At 39.4% G+C, this 18514-nt stretch overlaps 2 protein-coding genes across 4 annotated transcripts; both read right to left on the reverse strand.

The window, feature by feature from the left end:
* Positions 1–20: 20 nt before the first annotated feature.
* On the reverse strand, positions 21–8967 carry LOC115734637 (eukaryotic translation initiation factor 5B-like). 2 transcript variants are annotated; one of them, XM_030665514.2, is made up of 14 exons: positions 8862–8967; positions 7427–8663; positions 5570–6688; positions 4910–5475; positions 4672–4779; positions 4470–4570; positions 4274–4364; positions 4077–4187; positions 3930–3995; positions 2299–2358; positions 1659–2216; positions 1000–1119; positions 571–690; positions 21–485 (listed from the first exon to the last, which is right to left on the reverse strand). In XM_030665514.2, the coding sequence occupies exons 2-14, from the start codon at positions 8583–8585 to the stop codon at positions 420–422; spliced, it is 4245 nt and encodes a 1414-aa protein (XP_030521374.1). In that variant the 5' UTR covers positions 8586–8663; positions 8862–8967; the 3' UTR covers positions 21–419. The 2 variants fall into 2 exon arrangements, with proteins under 2 accessions (XP_030521374.1, XP_030521365.1); XM_030665505.2 differs by lacking the exon at positions 8862–8967 and having other exon boundaries at positions 4910–5476; positions 5568–6688; positions 7427–8831.
* A 3271-nt stretch (positions 8968–12238) lies between these two features.
* On the reverse strand, positions 12239–15701 carry LOC115739297 (cytochrome b-c1 complex subunit 6-1, mitochondrial). 2 transcript variants are annotated; one of them, XM_030672335.2, is made up of 5 exons: positions 15559–15701; positions 15374–15412; positions 13749–13833; positions 12654–12743; positions 12239–12565 (listed from the first exon to the last, which is right to left on the reverse strand). In XM_030672335.2, coding segments are annotated over exons 2-5 (210 nt in total). In that variant the 5' UTR covers positions 15376–15412; positions 15559–15701; the 3' UTR covers positions 12239–12532. The 2 variants fall into 2 exon arrangements, with proteins under 2 accessions (XP_030528195.1, XP_030528185.1); XM_030672325.2 differs by having other exon boundaries at positions 15374–15414; positions 15575–15665.
* Between the last annotated feature and the right edge of the window lie 2813 nt (positions 15702–18514).

Here is an 18514-nt window from a genome sequence, read left to right on the forward strand (position 1 = left end):
GGGGGACAAAAAAGTGAAAAACTGCCACAGAAGTTGCGTGCATCTTGTTGAAAAGATTACACGATTATTCTCAGCACTTGGGCGCTGCACAAGGGCGCTCACTGTATATGGACCTTGTATTTCTCTCGAAATCCCAAACTATCTATACCAAAGAGAAAAAATAAATCGACATGACAACACTCAAGATCCAACAAAAGTCGGTCGGACAACAGAGGGACTTCCTCATGCAATGAGGTAGAACGAACTGATGCAGGGCTCTCTCTCTCCCTCCCCCTTGACATAGGGGTTCAGCCATCAAGTTTTGCCTCAAAAAAATTGGTCTGAATGATATCCGATTCCCAACCCTCGATCAGAACGGGCGCATCGTGAGAGCCCCTGATATGGAAAAGCGCGGTTCTCACAAACCCATCAATCCAGTCTCACTGTATTTTGAAAAGGTTCTTCAGCTTCACCACCAGCCTCCATTCTTCATTAGATAAGTCATCCTGCAGATAGGAACCAAAAGCTGAGTCACAGCTATTGTTTGACAAAGCTAATGAAGTGCAAAACCTTCTTTTAGTCCAGATTTACCCTGTAATTCGTTTTGAGAATGTCAATTGACCTCCTTGTGATATGACTGACAAGTTCATCTTCCAAGTCGAAATGCCGGCCAAACATCTTCTGCTGCTCCTCAGGATTTGAGCCAACAATCTGAAAAGGAACCGCATGCATGTTTAATACCCAGACCAGAATCTATACTCAGAATGCTCAGACATGAGCACCAATAGTTGAAAAAAATTTCAGAGTTGCAGCCTACTACACGATGCTTAAGGGTGTACTCAGATGTCACATATTAAGATGAGTTAGGTTGTTTCCAGGGCTACTCCTCATGGCCCACGTCAGGAAATACTGTTGTCTTCCCAAAATTAAACCACTCCTTAATAGCACATTCAATAGTAATAAACCAATACTAGCAAAGGATTTCAAAATTAACAAGAACCTAAAGTTAGAAAACTGTACCTTAATGGCAACCTTCTGGCCTTTCTTGGCAGTATCAACTGGTTTATGATTGTTTTCAATAGAGGCAATCCGACCGATATCAATGAACTCCCTTTGCGGAATACAAACTGGAGTACCAACCTGTCCAAAAGGAGCAATACAAAATTTGCTACTTAAACATAAAAAAAAATGCTACATGTAATTTCTTGAGGCTATGTACTGAACTTACTCCCTAAATAATCATTCAATGATCATGAGTAGCTAAATGTGGAAAAGGGGTTATCTAAATGCAATCTGACAGCATATGCATAATATAAGGATCAATATTCTTCTCAAAATTCTGTTCTTTGGACCTGATTTAACAAATTAATTGATTGCTTCATCTGTAGAAATTGATATTAACTATGCAATTTACAAATCTCAATACAGTCCTTTGTATGGATTAAATAATGTCAAATCTAAGCTAACTCATGCCTTGATGACAAACCAGAAGAGTGGGGAAAGGAGAAACGTCCCGTCCCTTGATCATGTGAAATTCTTCACTATATTTGTGTAAATTCATATACTATATTCATGTCTTTCACGTGATTATCTCCAACTTCTCCAACAGCAATAGCTACTAATATAAACACAAATAGCATTTCTTTATATTAAGATGTTCGCAGATAACTTAGAAGTACCTTGGCAATGCCTTCAAGAACATCAACCCCCAAAACAATGGGATCCTTCTTGTTGAAAACACAGTTTGGTAAAATTTTAAGGACACATGGGAAAACTGCCTCGTCAGCAGCTTCCTTCCTCTTCTCCTCTTTAATTGTGTCGATGTAAGCCTTAAATTGGTCAAAAAGGTGGTAAATGATGTCTGCAATAAAAATCTTCACTCCCAATTCATCTGCCAGTTCACGAGCTTCAGGAGTCACTTTGACATCAAAAGCCAAGATCGTGGCATATTCCTTCGTCTTTTCAAGCATTACGCTGGCTTTCATCACATCCTTCTTATGGACAGGACCAATGCTTATACCACTGACAGGGATACTCACTTCCGGGGACTTCAAATATTCCAGCAATGCTTCCAAAGAACCAAGTGTAGATGCTTGTACACATACCCCTTCACCACTTCTGTCGATCCTGCTCATAACAGATCTCATATCTTCCATAGCTGCATCCTTCACATCCTCCAAATAGTCATCAGGTCCCACCACATATAAACCAGTACCAGCAATAGCATGTTCCAGACCCTGCACCAGTGTAGTTGACAAGTCATTACTGATTGCAGGTTAAAACAATACCAACAAAATTGGAAATTTCGGTAATAATAACCTGAGCAGTGATCTTGATACCCTGAGCAGCTTTGATTTCTTTATGGTGCAGATATGTTCCCTGAAATTAGACAAGCACCAGTGGACAGAGTACAGCTGTCATCTTTTCTATTTCAAGACAGAAAAAACTAAGAAATACAGTTGACACGATAAGAAGGCACTTAAGCTTATGTCTACCCTAGTTGATCTAAGTCCTGTTTTTTTTTTTTTTTTTTTTTTGTTGTGGGGGGAGAGAGGAGGGGGGGGGTGTTTGTATTTGGGGTCTGATCCAAGGCCTGGTTTATTAAGAAAGTTTCTAGCCAATGGCATGATCATGATGAGTACATAGATCTTTCTTCGGATTCTTCTGAGATAACCATACGCGTAATCCACGTCTCACTCCATTTAGTGCAATCTTTAATGCGTCCTCGTCCATTTTGATCTATCAAGTTTGCATTTTAAGCAACATCTGAACCCTAGCCAGGACAATCATACCTACTGTCTGCTAGTAAATATGAAATCATCTAGCTCGATGGGGAATAGCATACACACAAGAACCTAATGGCCAAACATCTCATTACAGAATCCAAACCATTACTTCAACCCAAGTTCCCAAGATTCTAAATGGGCTTCACCCCATGTAACTACACAGATGCTGTGGTCCCATATGGCACCTTTCAGAGCGAACACTCTCTATTACACCTAGACAACAAGCTGAACCTGTCACAAAGGCACTAAAGAATTTTAACTTGGACTATGGACATTTCAGACACACGGGAAATCCCAATAAGAATTCTTTTAACTGCACAACAAAAATTTCAGCTCATCTGTAACTCTAAAATAGCCATCAATTGTCTTTTATTCCATAAATTCCATACTGCCTGAATTTAGAGGTAAATCAAACAATACCGCGAAGACATTGGTTGAGATTTTTTATGAGAGATACAAGATAATCCCAAACTTATCATGTAGTACGTCTTTCTTACTATTCTGTCAAATAACTCAATTCATCTTCACTACCAAGAGGTTACACTTGCACAATCTAGATCTTGCCCTGCTGACACAGAACCTCTCTCATGGACCAGTCATGGGTTCGAAAGTCCCCATTGCCTCTCCCTCGACTTAAAGCATATGAAGACAAAAGCTAATATTATCTCAAGACGATTTCCCGACATGTCACAGCACACATAATAGCAATAAGGAAGTTTCCTACCAATTTACATCTTCTTTAGACTCCTTGCCCCCTATTTCTCTTTATATCACCCTTATGCTTTATGGAAACTTTGCTACTTGTGTTTCATTGAGAAACTGATTATTATCAGTTAGCTTCACTCAAGAATGTGTTACCATGATTCTTACATAAGGTAACAATCAACAGTATAAAAGCTTTGACTTTTACATGGTACACGTGCTAAAGAGGAGACTAAGATTACACACTCCCTAGAAGAGGCAAGTAAGAAGTTCACAAATTCAGGGTCTACAAGAATTCTTATTGGCCTACACTAATTTATTCTACAGAATTTACCTAAGATGTTCAATTTAACACTTTAAGTAAGAATTATATTTATTGTATGATGCAATGCAAAATTTGAAATACCACAAACATAAAGTAGAAAACCCGCTATCCAATAAAGAGTCAAAATAGTAGCTCACCTTAACACGAAGTTCCTTCATTGGATGGGGGGTCAGCAAAGCTCTTATAGAAGTGACAATCGGCCCCTGAAAGCAAGTAACTTGTTAACTTCAAAGCTGTCGGTATTAACAAGAAGTACAAAAAGAGGTCAACATATGGATGCATGCCTGCAAGCCACAAACAACAATTTGGTCTCCTTCATGTAGCACACCATTAACTAGAACAACATCGATAGTTGTTCCATGGCCTTCAACCACCTTGACTTCCAACACAGTACACTGGAAATCAATTTGAACACGGTTAGGTTCTTCTGCCAAAACTTCCATGAAAAACAAAAACAAAGAATCAAGGAAATGAAACACACCTGAACTTCATCCCTAAATGTTAATTTTTCGACCATTGTCTTCTGAGTCCACAGAACAAGTAATAGCAACAAATCTGGGACTCCCTCGCCACTGTACCATGTCAAGATGTTAGCTGATATAAAAGATAGTAAAACATCACAAATGAAGAACAGATAATCAGCAACTACAGTGAAAGTACATAGGAAAATGACAAACCTAATAGCACTTGTAGGCACAATACTGAAAACTTCACCCTTCTCTTTATTTTTGTAATATAATTCGGTATTTAGGCCCTGCTCCTTGAACTGAGTCATAATCTAGAATCCAAAGAAGGACATCCAATAAAAATGTTAAACATCTAGCAGCCCCAGGATGCGAATTTTAATTTATACAAAGAGAAGTGGGAAACAACTAGAACCTGCGTGAGCCTCATATTGAACTCGTTCTGTACATCTTTCGTTTGTTCCTTCATTGCTTTGATAATTGGTGAATTTCGACATGTTTTCCAACCATACAATCTGTCTACCTGCAGAATTTAAAAGATAGTTGTATAGTGAAAAGGTAAATTGACTTTCTGCTTCACGGATATATCTAACTCAAAAGCTTTTAGTACAACACAGATATGTCCAACTCAAAAGCTTTTTGTACAATCTCACCTTATTTAACGCCACAATGAACTCTGTATTTCTCATCTTCAGAAGATTTAGTGATTCTATGGTTTGTGGCTCCAAGCCATGCATTATGTCAACCACCAGGATGGCAATGTCACATAAACCTGAACCCCGTGACCTTAAATTCGTGAATGATTCATGTCCTGGGGTATCAATAACCAATAGTCCAGGCACATTCAGTTTTGCATCTCCCAGTTCTTTAGTTCTCTCTCTTATGTTCTCGGCTGGGAAGTATGTGGCACCAATCTGCTGTGTAATACCCCCAGCTTCACCTTCCTGCACATTAGTGCCTCGGATGCAGTCTAGAAGCTTGGTCTTACCTGTATCAACGTGCCCCATAATACAACAAATTGGGGAACGGAGGTTGTGTCCACTTGGGTTAAATGTGGCATCAGAAAAAGACACTTCTTGTACAGCAGCAGCTTTTCGCCTGTTCTTCTCCATCACTTCAGCTTCTGGAAGGCTTTTCCTCGTTTCAACTATTTGGGACTTTTCAGGCTCAGAAACTACGGCCTTCTTGGGAGCAACAGCTGACTTCCCAGCAGCAGGAGCTACCAAATTGAATTTCAATAGATAAGTCGTCACCAATAGAAGTAGTGAAAAAGTGAATCATAACTCAACACAGAGCAAAATGAGTAAAATTACCTGTAGTACGAGACACAGGTGCCGCACTCCTTAAACCCTTTTTCATAACTGGTTCAGGCTCAGAGTCGGCCTCTTCATCAGCAAAGGAGCTTTTGACAGAGATATTAATATCATCCCAGCTCTTTGCATCCCATTCCTCATCATCCTCTTCCTCCATTCCGTTCTCTTCAGCTGCATCAGTGACTTCTGACTTCTCCTCCACACTCATTGTATCTACTTCTTCGACATTCTCTGATTCCACTGTATCTGCCTCAATTACAGGCTCCTGCATAATTTCCTCTGATTCTATGCTCTGCACTTCTTTCACAGGGGCAGCACCATTTGCCTGGTGCTGAGCTTGTTTTGATTTCTTGGACTGATACTTGGGCCGTTTTGTCGGGGCACCACTAGTTTCTCCAGCAGATATATGCAAACCTGCAGTGTTAGCAAGTATCTGATTCCTCATGGCCTCCAACCGCCGAGCCTCTTCTTTCTGCTTTCCTGTTAAAAGCCTACCTTCCTGTTTCTTCTTTAGAAGCTTCTCTTTTTCCCTTTCCTTTTTCCTACGCTTAGCCTCCTCTGCTTGCCTCTCAAGTTCTTCTTGTCTGCGTCGCTCCTCTTCTTCCTTCTTTTGTCTCTCCTCCTCTTCTCTTCTTTTCCTCTCTTCAGCTTCCTTCCTTCTAGCAAGTGCCTCCTGCATCTCCCTAACATGTTTTGGCACTTTCTTGTCAGCAGCTTTACCCTTAGCATCAACCTTTTTGGAAGTGGCAGTTTCACTCTTTACTTCTTCAAGTTTTTCTTCTTTAATGTCAACAACGGCAGCAGTAGCCGCTGCAGCTGCTGCTTTCTTCTCTTTTTCCTTTTCTTTCTTTTTCTTCTTCTTCTTTGCTGCAGCAGATTCCAAACTTTCTTCTTCAATTTCTTTTTCGGCAGCAGGTTCAGTAGGGGCAACTGACTCAGGCTGGACAGAGGCTTTCTCCTCTTCCGGTGGTGGCTCACTAGGTTTTGATACAGAAGGCATTTCACCCAGCTCAGCAAGTATTTTATCCAAATCGTCCTCTTCCTGAGCAGTCCTTCCACTTTTCTTCTTCTTCTTCTTGTTCTTAGAAGTTTCTGGTGCATCTTCACTTTTCTTACTCACTAAAGAGGCAGTATGTAGCAGAGTCAGAAGTAGATTCCATTTAAAATCAAACCGTTGATTACAATTAATTTTTTTATCCAAGACAGAATAACGTTGTTAAGCAGGAACATGGAAAAACTCAGAAAAAGCAAATAGTGCCACTCTGTACAGCGGAAAAACAATAACAAAACCACTTACATAACAATATCCTATGGAGGCTACAAAGAGGATGTCAATAGGTGCTATACAATTATGCCAATTATGATGAAAAAAATCTTTCATTATGTCTCCAAAGGCACCTCAAATCTTTGCTGACATACGCCTCCTAAAGCAATAAAGTTTGTGAAAAGGATATTCTTTGTTTACAATCAATTAAAACCTAGTAAATGTCCCATTGGAAATCATGTTCCTCTATTCATGACAATGAGCAAGGAAAAGTAACCAAACTATAGTAAATTAATGTGAAAGTACCACTAAGCCTTTACTCATGAAGTAGGAAGGTTATATACGACCTTTACCATTGCATGCTAATTTGATTCGCAGAGTAAAAATGGTAGGCAGCAACTTCTTTATTTGACAGAACTTCAGCCTTTTCTTTCTTTAGTCAGTCGTCTTTAAATATCAAAGTCATTGGGGAGAAAAACGAATAAATTACAAGAACCAGTCTCTAAGCTTCAATGGGATTTTAACTACACATGCATATCTACTATGAAAAGCGATAAGCAATGTAGATTTTGGGGTTTTTTGCACATAATTACCTTCCAAATCATTCAGTGGTACATCGGGTTGCTGCGGTTCTACTACATCAGAGACAATGCTACTCTTCTTCTTCGAAGGTTTTTTCTTCCCTGAAAAGGAGACAGCCAGACCCTCGTCTCTGTCAACAGAGTCATCAATGGCTTTAGGAGCTTCCACTACAGAAGAATCATCCTCATCACCTTCAAAAGCAGCACTAAATAAATTAGCACTCTTCTTTGAGGGCTTAGAAGACTTCTTCTTCTTGCCCGAAAAAGTGATAGCAGCAACATCTTCATCGTGATCTTCATCTTTCTTCCCTTCCTCATCTTGTTCGCCTTCATCGAGTAAGGCTGTACTAAAAGAATTGCTGTTCTTTTTTGAGGGCTTGGAAGACTTCTTCTTTTTACCAGAGAAGGTAATAGAAATGTCTTCCTCATCATCGTCGTCTTTCTTGTCCTCATTTTCTTCCCCGTCATCCAAAGCCCCAAAACCCAAGGCACTAAATGCACTGGCACCTTTCTTGCTCCCTTTAGAGGGCTTCTTTTTCCCAGTAAAAGCAATAACCGGTGCTGCCTCATCATCGCTGTTGCCATCTATTCTATCATCACTGTGGATCACCTCCCCGTCATCTCCTTCCTGATCATTTAAGGCATCAAAAGCTGAAGAAGAAAACGAGCTGTCACCTTTATTATTCTTCTTAGAAAGCTTCTTCTTGCCCGAAAAGCTCACGACCGGTTCGTCCTCCGCATCATCACTATCCCCACCACCAGTCACACTAGATGCAACAGACACATCCTCATTATCTTCACCCTCTTCTCCAAGCAGCCCGAAATTCGAGGCCGAGAATGCACTTTTTCCCCCTTTCTTCGATTTCATTTTCTTTTTCCCTCTAAGTGCCATTGCTGGAGCATCCTCATCGTCCTCTCCAACCCCCTCCTCCACATCCTCCTCCTCCTCCTCCTCTGTAGTTGGTCGAGCCCTCGCAGCCCCCTTTATGCCCTTCTGTTTTCCGGCAGCAGGTAACTTCTCCTCCAGAACTTGCGCCGCTGGCTCTTCAGATAAATCAGTCCCAATCGAGTACTCGTCGTCGTCAACGACGAGGGACTTCTTCTTCGACTTACCAGTGGCCGCAGGAGCTTGATTGTCCTCGTCTCGCGTGGAAGGCTTCTTCCGCCCCATCGAGATTTAATCTCCAGCGTCAATTCGACAAATATGCTCCAAATGAAAAGAAAATCGGTAACCGACGAGAAACGCCGCCTGCCAGGAGTAATCAACAAACCGCAATCGGAAAACCAGAACATCATCGAGCTAGATCCATTCGACCCGGATCAACAAGCATAGAACCGAAACGCGAAAAAATAAATAAATAAATCAGACACCACAAAATCACGATGAATGACCCGAACAAAGGCAAGATTCTCTCATCCCGATAACATACAAAAGGCCCGCTGATACCTGTACGCGCGGGCGGCGGAAGAGACCGTGGAGCTCGTCGGGGCAAGAACTTCGTGGCGGCGCAGAAGCACTGCAGAATCTTCGAGTCCGCCGTAGGGCAGAGAGAGAATGCGTCAAGAGAATAATGATAAGAATGAAGAGAAAAGAGAGAGCGAGAGAGAGAAATGAAAATATAGGGCTGCCCGGTGGGCTTGGCGTTACAGTGAAAATAAAATTGTCTCTTTTCTTTTGGGGTAAATAGAAACAATAGAGAAAAAGATTTACCAAATTTTTCTGTTAAATTAAAGAAAAATAATTTTGATAATTTATACATTGCTGTCGCAAAATTTTATTTCGTCGATAATTTGAATAGCAATGCCTCGTGGAATTTGAGTGAGTTTCGCTTGTACTCTAAAATTTTTCTGCCTAACTCAATAGTTCGTTACTTGTGAAAAAAAAATCTCCGAGATAAATGCAATTACTCTATTCGAATCATTATAATCTATACATTGCGGTCGCAAAATAAAATTTGAGTGAGTTTCACTTATTCTCTAACATTTTTCTACCTAATTTAACAGCTCATCTCTTATGGAAAAAAATCCCCAAAATAAATGTAATCAGTATATTCAAATCATTATCATTTATACATTGTGGTCGCCAAAATTTTATTTCGACAATAATTTGAATAGCAACGCCTGATAGAATTTCAATGAGTTTCTCTTATGCTTTGGAATTTTTCTACCTAATTTAATAGTTCATTTCTTGTGGGGAAAAAAAATCCCTAAGATAAATGCAATCAGTATATTTAAAGCCAAACCGACGTAAGTCAAACTTAAGTTCATTCGAGCGTGCGGATAATAAGTAATTAAGATAATATTCAATACTTACTTGCCTTCTCTTATTTCGTTATTATTATTTTTTTAAATAATTGCATTGAAAGCTCTAAAACTTGTTATAAAAGTGCAAGTAAGTCTTAGAACGTTCAAAAAATACAATTAAGTCTTGACACTTGTCAAATTGGTACAATCAAGTCTTTCCATTAACTCTGTCTAACTTTGCTAAAGAAAAAAGGCTAGTTCCCTAAGAAAGCCCCAACTTTAGGTCTACTGACGCTTTTGGCCCGAACTTTTTTTTTTGTCTCATAAAAAACACCAACTTTAGATCTAATGACGATATTGGCCCGAACATTTTTTTGTCTCGTAAAAAAACACTAACTTTAGCTCAAGTTCCAAAACTAGCCTCCCTTAATTTGGAACCATTGGTTATCCAACATGGCAATTTTATTTCATCAATAAATGGATTTAAGGCACTATTGATCGTCTTCTTAGCACGGAATTTGAAATTGTTCATCTGCTTCACCTCTGGCCCAACTTGAAGGGCCATGATTAACCTATTCATCATCTTTTTCACTCCACCCTGCAAGCATAACCTATTTAATTGGAATCTGAAGCTGTGTATTATCACCCATGGAGAGACGCCATAGTCAAGCCCACGTCTAGAGCCTTCTTTTTTTAACAAGCCCAGCCCTACTCCTTCCCCGAAGCGAATGAACAACTTCGGATTCCTTGCCAAGAAGAAGATGAATAGTGATAAATAGTGTCTTAAATCCACATCAACAAGCCACGTAAATTCATTGATGACGTGAAATTGTCATGTTGGACAACTAAGGGTTCCAAATTAAGGGGGGCTGGATTTGGGACTCGAGTTAAAGTTTGTGCTTTTTCATGGGATGAAAAAAAATTCGGGTTCAAATCGTCATTGGACCTAAAGTTGGTGCTTTTTTATGAGATAAAAAAAGTTCGAGCCGGAATCATCATTAGACCTAAACTTGGTGCTCTCTTAGGGAATTAGCCCAACCAAAAATGCTAATATGATTTTTTTATTATTTTCTCTTTGTGGCTAAAACATGAAAGACATGGCCATGGTCGATAGTCATTTTGAACCAAATCTAATTCTTTATTGTAAACGATATTCAAATTGGATTAAAATTTTAAATTTTGTAGGGAAAAAAAAAGAGGCAGGGAGGGTGAGGGCCGCAAAATGACATCGTGTTGGCCTTCTTTTCATGTTTTAGCAACTTTAGCACTACCAAATATAGAATAAATAATAATAAAAAATCACGTTAGTATTTTCCGTTAATCAAGGTAGACGAAATTAACGGAGTGATGTGATTGCGCTAATTTGATAAGTTTAAGAACTCGACTGCATTTTTCGAAAGTTTATGACTTAATTGCAATTTCGTGATAAGTTTTAGAATTTTCACCGCACTTAACTCTTATTTTTTTTGTAATCGACATATCCTTTTCCTATTTCCTATATGGCTCACTAACAACTTAATGAGTCTTAAATGGGTTCTAAATAGGTCATAAATAGGTTAATTAACTATCTTAAGTTAATTTGATTACTTGTTTATTTTACTTTATTTTTTTAATTATACAAATTGCCACAATATTTTAGTGATGTAATTTTTTTAATAATTCATTAATCATGCTAAATTTGGTTAAGTATTTAAGTATTCTAGTAATATGAGTCGAGTCGGGTATGAGCCGAATATGTGTTGGGCCGGATACGGATCGTTAGATTTGTACTATATGAAAATGGGTCAAAACGAGTTAAATGAGTCAATATATATCCGATCATATTCGACTCGACTCACCCCTTTAACATCATTAGATGTTTGTCGAAAAAATTTAAATAACAAGCAAAAAAATAAAAATCATTCGTTGGAATGGGGATTGATTGGTAAATATTAGAAGGTCGCTTTTGGCTGTGATAACGGATATTGCCGCAAGTATCTATTGCAAATTCACCGCCTATTGTGGTGTTTGCTTACAATAAAATCTAATACATTCCAACAGACAACATATATTGTGATGTCCCCATGTTAATATATTTTGCTCTAATTACGCTAACGTGATTAAGACGTTTCTCGTTAAAAACTAGTGCATGACTGCACCAACACCACATGTTTAAATGGGATACAGTCTTCGACAAAAAAAAAGGGGGGGTATACACCTCTATCACGCAAAAAATAAATGATTTGAAAAATACTAAAATAATTGATATAATCACTAATAATAATCAATCGATAAAAATTATTTTCATCAACGATAATTGATATTTAAACATTTAATGCATTCTTGATAATCACTCAAAACTTTTGAGAGAGGACCTTTGCATCACCAAATATGTGAAAAGTAATGCACGTGGACGTCCACCTAGACATCCTCGTCACGGGAAAACTACACATGGACGTCCACTTCGAATTCCTGTTCCTTTGACCAAAAAAACAAGAATTCCTGTTCCACAGCTTTCACAATGTAGGGACATGGAAACAATGTCTAAAACCGAAATCTAACACATCAGATGATTCTGCTCCGGGGGACGGACATGGCACATGCAAGCACTACAAGGGAAAATCATTATGATGTTAAAAGTGTGAAACAATCAACATGAAAAAGATAAACAATCAATGCACCCTTAGTAGGTTCAATCTTGTCAACATCGATTGAGCGATCACGGTTTCGAGAACTGAGAAACTTCATTTCTCACTTTATTCAAACTAGAAACTTAAAACTGCCTACTTGCTAAGGAAGAAGGCAACTAAGATCATTCTCGCAAACACGAGCCACAGTCCAGAATTATGGAGACATCCCAGAATATCAATGACTTAAACAAGGGGGCCCCCTCAGTCACTTCAGTTTTGGGAATAATTTAGGAGCAACCTGCAAATTGTTACCAGTTGAATCAGCTATTGTTTGTTGACCACGAACAATGCAAATTAACCATGAATTCTCCAAAAGGGGAACTTACACATTTATCCACACAAGACCAATAATCAAAGTACTGCCCGGTGCAGTGCTTGTGCCCTGATTCATCTCCGTGGATCCTCTTCACGCATGCCTATATTAGGTACCACAGTTTTCATGTGTGGACAGGAAACAAGAAAGGAGGAGAAGAAAAGCTTAAACCTTCTCATCAAAATTGAATGAGAATTAGCACCATAAGGGTTACAAGAGAACTCCCAATATTAAGAACCAATGACAATGAAAAACTTAAATTAAGCTTTATCCACCTGACTAGAGTTGACTATTTCATTTCATGGAGATTCAACAGTAGAATCTCAATCACAAGAAAAAGAAAATAAATCTAAGCCTCATCAAGGCAAGGGACTGCTAAGGACTGGGACAGAAATCATAGACGGCATTATTAAACGATAGAATCTCAATAACAAGAAGACTGCTGAGGACTGGGACAGAAATCATAGAGGGCATTTAGTACCACTTCCCATGGCTAAGTGATCAGGGGGAAAAATTTCAATCACGTAAACCTTAGAGTCTCGGGGGCAAATCTTACAAAAAATGAAGGTGATGTGGATATATTTAGATCTGTGATCTAGATCATATCTCACAAAAGCATTAATATAACCTTTTAGGCTTCCATAACACCTCCAAAGCATCTTGCAATTGAAAAAAGTTGAGCTGTTGCCTTGCACAGATCTGTGACAACTAACTAAACATCTTTGATTTTCAACCAAAAAAAAAAAAAAAACCAAACATCTTTGATAAATCTTTGACAAACATTTTCGACATTGAAGGCAAATTGTCAAATTAAATCAAATGGCATCCTTCCCAATATTCATTAAAAATGGCATCACACATCCAAATGAGTACTAGATGACTACAAAAATAGCCACTAAAGCAAAGAGAATTCCACTTTCATTGTACTGACACTGAACATCTAGATAGCAAAACACATCAAACTCTCGCGGCAATTGCAAAACGAAAAGCACATATTCTGAAATTCAGACCAGCTTTTACCAGCGACTATCATACTCAAACTATTTTCAATAAGCAAAAATTATGTCCTCACTAAAATTTAAGAACATTCCAGGCAGTAAGAATTCACCTCATACTCGAGCAAAGGTTTCACACATTTCGGCTTGCAAGAGTCCTCAAAGTACTTCTTTTGATCAACAGGCTCCTCATCCGCCCTAGATGTGGTGCAGATAGAAAAGGCATTAATATATATCTAATGATTGAGGCAACTAAAGAAATAGACTTTTTGCACGTTCATGAAGCAGTCAAACTGGAGAAACTTATTGGCCATTTTGGAAGCATTCTCCAATATTTGCTCTAGATGCACATTCACAGGATCAACAACCAACCTTCTTTTTTTTTTTTGGGTAAAGAACAACCAACCTTCTTTCATCTGCTTCTATTGCCAAGATGCATTAGACAGGTTTTCCAAATTAATCTCCACTAGACAAATTAAGTCTTGCAAACTAACTTCAAGTTTTCAAAATAGCTAGTTAAAGTATTGGACAGTTTCCTAGTTCTACATAGTGAAAATTTTCTGTATATCAATCCATATTCTGAGCACAAGGTCAAACATTCGGGGTGTGCAAAGGAATAAACAACAGGATTCTTTATTTGGGCTGGTGCACTAACCCCTTGGTTTATAGAGTAGGCTTCAAACAAGAAAGAGAAATATTAGATCTTGTAGTTCAAAATGTATAGCAACCATAATTGCCAGCCTAGTATTGCAGAAACAAGACTAGTGGGGGAAGTTCATCAATTGATCTTCAGTTTTGCAACATGTATAAGTAGAAGTTCATTAGTGACGCATCAAAGTTCAAACTCGTACAAACCCATATACCTACATTCAGCGATTCCAAACCCTATCCGGAGCCCAAAGCTATTCATAGGGACAAGTAATGGTGTACATCGCATAAGAGTTGAATTTACAGACAATACACAGATAAAACAAAGAAAAAAAAGAATTTTCCAAATCCAGACCTAGTTTCGACCAAAAAAATCCAGACCTAGTCACCGGCTAAAACCATGAAACAGCTTCAAACAAGACTATCGAATCCCAAGACCTCTCAAACCATCAGCCAAAACTGAGCGTACGATGCAATCATCTCACCAAAGAAAAAAATGTCACAACAATCAACTCTTGAACTGCAACTCCTGAAGCACTCACTCCTCGTTAACCTTCAAAGCAGGAGTTGGGAGTATTGTTGCAATTCACCGACCAGTACCATCTTTTCAATCATCCGCTGCTTTCTTTTTAACTCAGTCTTGCAAGTTGCCTTGTTCACCTCACTCTCAACCAACCTTTACTTTCTACTTCCTGAATCCTGATCACACCCCCAATTGCAAGGAGAAATTGCAATGTGAAAACAAAAACCCGACACTATCCATGTCCAAGTTTCCTGCATTCTAAACCCCTTTGTTATAACCAAAAGAAATCCCGCCCTGACTTATCAAATCAGTCTAAAAACCACATTAAATTTGCATCATTGATTGACGTCTTCCAAACAAACTCCGTCGCCCAGTCATCCATTTCAACACCCAAGACGGAGACTAGCAGAAGAATCCCATAATAATAACCAGAAAATCCGACATGCAGCAACCAACAAGTTCCAATTCACGACGACTAGAGACCCATTCACGACAAAGTTCAGAAACCACAAGAACAAAAGAAGAAACAAAAAAAACCAAAATACAGAAAAACTAATTGATACTCACATCGTAAGAACGATCTCGACGATTTCAGCAACCTTCCTGCGAAGACAGCGACATCAAAAAAAAGGGGGGAAAGGGGATGAGTTCAGATCGACTAAAGTGCGAGAGAGCGGACGAGATCGCTCGTTTGTACAAAAAGAAAGACGAATCGAAGGTTATCGCGTGAATGCCGAAACGACGAGACCATGGTGTTCGATCATACCCGTTTCTCCTTCGCACGCGAGTGAAGCGACTTCTCCGTCCGCAGCAGCGAGCTGAATTTTGCCGTCTTCTCCGAGTCTTGGAATGCTCAGAAAGAGAGAGAGAGAGAGAGACAGAGTGATGGAGATCTGGGCCTGGCCGATTTTCATGGGCCGTTCCGAGTGCGCAGATGCTTTTTCCCTTCTTGATCTGTTCTTTCTGGATATGGTTCGTTTCAGCTCTGAGTAAATTAAAAAAGAATACTTTCTACCTCATCTAAATAAAATATAAAGCATTGCCCAACTTTCAAAACATTGACTTTTTGAAAGACAACAAAAAAAGCATGTAAGCAGGAAATTTTGATGAAGTGTAAAAATAAAGTTAATTCAGACAGACATTTGCCTTTTATAAATATTGTTGCGCCCATATTTTTGCTTTTATCTGAGCTCAAAATACCCGAAGTCTTTCGAAATATGCCGGTGTTGATATGAAGATTCGCTGATAAATTTCACGACAATTTTTCGTTGTGTAGGCAGATGAGAGTGCAATATTAGCACTCTCACCTGCCTATCGAACGCACGAAATTGCATACTATGTTTCCAAATTATATAGCAAATTATGAATCTTTATATTATGTTTGATCACGCGTAATTTCAGTTTCTATTAGGGGTGAGCAAAAAAGATCCCTCGGACTGGGACCGCCCGGATCGAGACCGATGGTCCGGTTCCCGATTTTAGGGGGATCCGGTTTCGATTCCCGGTTCCTAAAATTGGAACCGGTGACCAGGCAATCCAATTCCCGGTTCTAGGGCCCAGGACCGGACCGGACCAGACCAAACCGGTCCTTTTTTCAATTTTTTTTTTTTAAAACAAACATAACGTTTACTTGTTGTTTAGGTTTAGGTCATTTAGAATTCGATTCAGAGCTACCAATTGAAGAAGTCTTGACTCCGCCGAACTCGCGGTACACCGACCATTGTTTCCTCGATCTCGAGCTCGATCGCGTTTTCTATTAAAGTGTGCATCCACTTTTCGAAACCGCGGACCGAAAACCCTTAGAATCGCCCGGGAACCGAACCAAACCGACGGTCCGGTCCGGTTCCCGGTTCTGAGGGTGGCCGGTCCGGTCCGCGATTCCTAAAAGTGGGAATCGGGACCATCGGTCCGATTCCCGATTTTTTATGGGAACCGGACCGGATCGGGAACCGCTCATCCCTAATTTCTATTTCAATAGAGTAGCAGGTTGGGGGTGTGAGGACTAGCGTGGTGGGGCGTGAGCTCCCCCATCACTCCAATGGATGGAGGATGATCACGGCAACCCATAATTTTGTGACTCCTCATCTCTCGTGCGAAAAAGGAATATGATCAACGCGGCGGACCAGCAATCCGCACACACAGAATAGAGAGGCGAAGAACGAGATTGTTAGCAAGTGATTACATCGATCGTCTTCACCTGCGACAAGGCGGCAAGGTGCCGATGCGTGAAGAGACGAGTAATTTCGAGTAATGGAGATTTTCTTGAATAAGTATATGAACAGGTGTTCAAATAAAAAGGGAACGGAGTGGGGTGATCGAAAAAAAAAAAAGAGAAATGTCGTCAATGGAAGAAGGAAAATATAGGACAGAACGTATGGCTTGAATATCGAAAGACTAGCACGGATGCAAGGATAAAAAAAAAAACACAATCACCACCAAGGCATAAAGGACACGCCACTAGTCAAGAATATAGATCGGGATTCATGACAGAAGCTCACCACCGAGATTTAAAGGACAATCACCAACCAGGCTAAAGGGCTTTTGGTTCATAAACGAGGAAGAATTCAATTTCCAATACTAAAGAAACCGATATTAAGCAATTCAATTCATGCAGAGAGATTTTCATTCATTCATTCGTATGCCTACCTTACGATGGAGAATACTTTCTATTAATAGAGGGACTAAGACAAAGGTAATAGAAAAAGGAAATAAAAGACAACTAAAATTCCTTCACAAGCTTTGTGCAGCCAATACAATCTTCAAAGATGTACTAATATCAAAGAAAATAACTCTAATCAACCTCTCATTGATATGTTTTGAATTGACATCAAATCAGCAACTAATCGGGCAAAATATATCTTGAATATGGCATCAAATCAACAACTAATATGGCAAGAGCATATCTTGAACAAGCCGTTGAATTAGCAATCAATTTGACGAACCGGTAATTTTATTGGGAAGTAAAGAATCAATACTTTATTATCGATATTCCTAGTCGATAATCTTCATGTCGATTTAAATATCTAAATTATATATGTTGTTAATTATTTTTTAAAAGTAATATCAAAAATCATTTCTTAAATATTTAAATTATTTATTGGGAAAATTCCAATTAAGGGCTCGAAGCGCTTTCATTTTCTCAAATAAGGGATTGAAGTGCTATCATTATTTCAAATAAAGACCTGAAGTGAAAATTTTTTCTAATAAGGGCCTAAAGTGGCCATATCGGTCTCAAAAAATGGCATCTCACCAATTAATTAGGGGCATTTTTGTCATTTATTTTTTTAAAATTTTTCTTTGTTTATTCCTCTTATCTTTTTGCTATAAAAAAAAAAAAGCACATAGGCCGGATGCCCTTGTGGACGCCACCCCACCATCGATGGGGCAACGAAGGTAGTCATCGGGGTCACCGGGGACCTCGCCAACTAGTGGCGAGGGTCGCCGGCCCTTGCCCAGTTGCAGCCGCGGCCCTTTCTCGGACACGGGCAAGGGCCCGCCGGTCCGCGGGGCGCGGGAGGAGCGGAGACCCGACGACAACTACCGCTGCCCCACCGGCGGGAGGGCGATCCTCCCCCCTATGTTTCCTTTTTTTTTTTTTTTGTATTTTAACTTATCGAATTAAAATTATATTTTAACCAATACGTCCCTAACCGGTCAGAATATTTAGCCGGCCAGCCTGCCGGTAAAGGGAGGCCATTATTTGAAATA

This window comes from Rhodamnia argentea, chromosome 2, assembly GCF_020921035.1.
Source record: "Rhodamnia argentea isolate NSW1041297 chromosome 2, ASM2092103v1, whole genome shotgun sequence".
In the NCBI taxonomy this organism is placed as follows: Eukaryota; Viridiplantae; Streptophyta; class Magnoliopsida; order Myrtales; family Myrtaceae; genus Rhodamnia; species Rhodamnia argentea.

Excerpts from the sequence above, each read along its gene's own strand:
- LOC115734637 (XM_030665505.2), bottom strand. The coding sequence starts at position 8,585 with ATGGGGCGGAAGAAGCCTTCCACGCGAGACGAGGACAATCAAGCTCCT. Across the intron at positions 4,188-4,273 it reads CATTTAGGGATGAAGTTCAG|TGTACTGTGTTGGAAGTCAA; the intron begins GTGTGTTTCATT and ends ATTGATTTCCAG. Across the intron at positions 2,359-3,929 it reads TGAAGGAACTTCGTGTTAAG|GGAACATATCTGCACCATAA; the intron begins GTGAGCTACTAT and ends GTCTAATTTCAG.
- LOC115739297 (XM_030672335.2), bottom strand. Across the intron at positions 12,744-13,748 it reads AACCTTTGCTCGAGTATGAG|GCATGCGTGAAGAGGATCCA; the intron begins GTGAATTCTTAC and ends TACCTAATATAG. Across the intron at positions 12,566-12,653 it reads GGTCTTGTGTGGATAAATGT|GTTGCTCCTAAATTATTCCC; the intron begins GTAAGTTCCCCT and ends AACAATTTGCAG.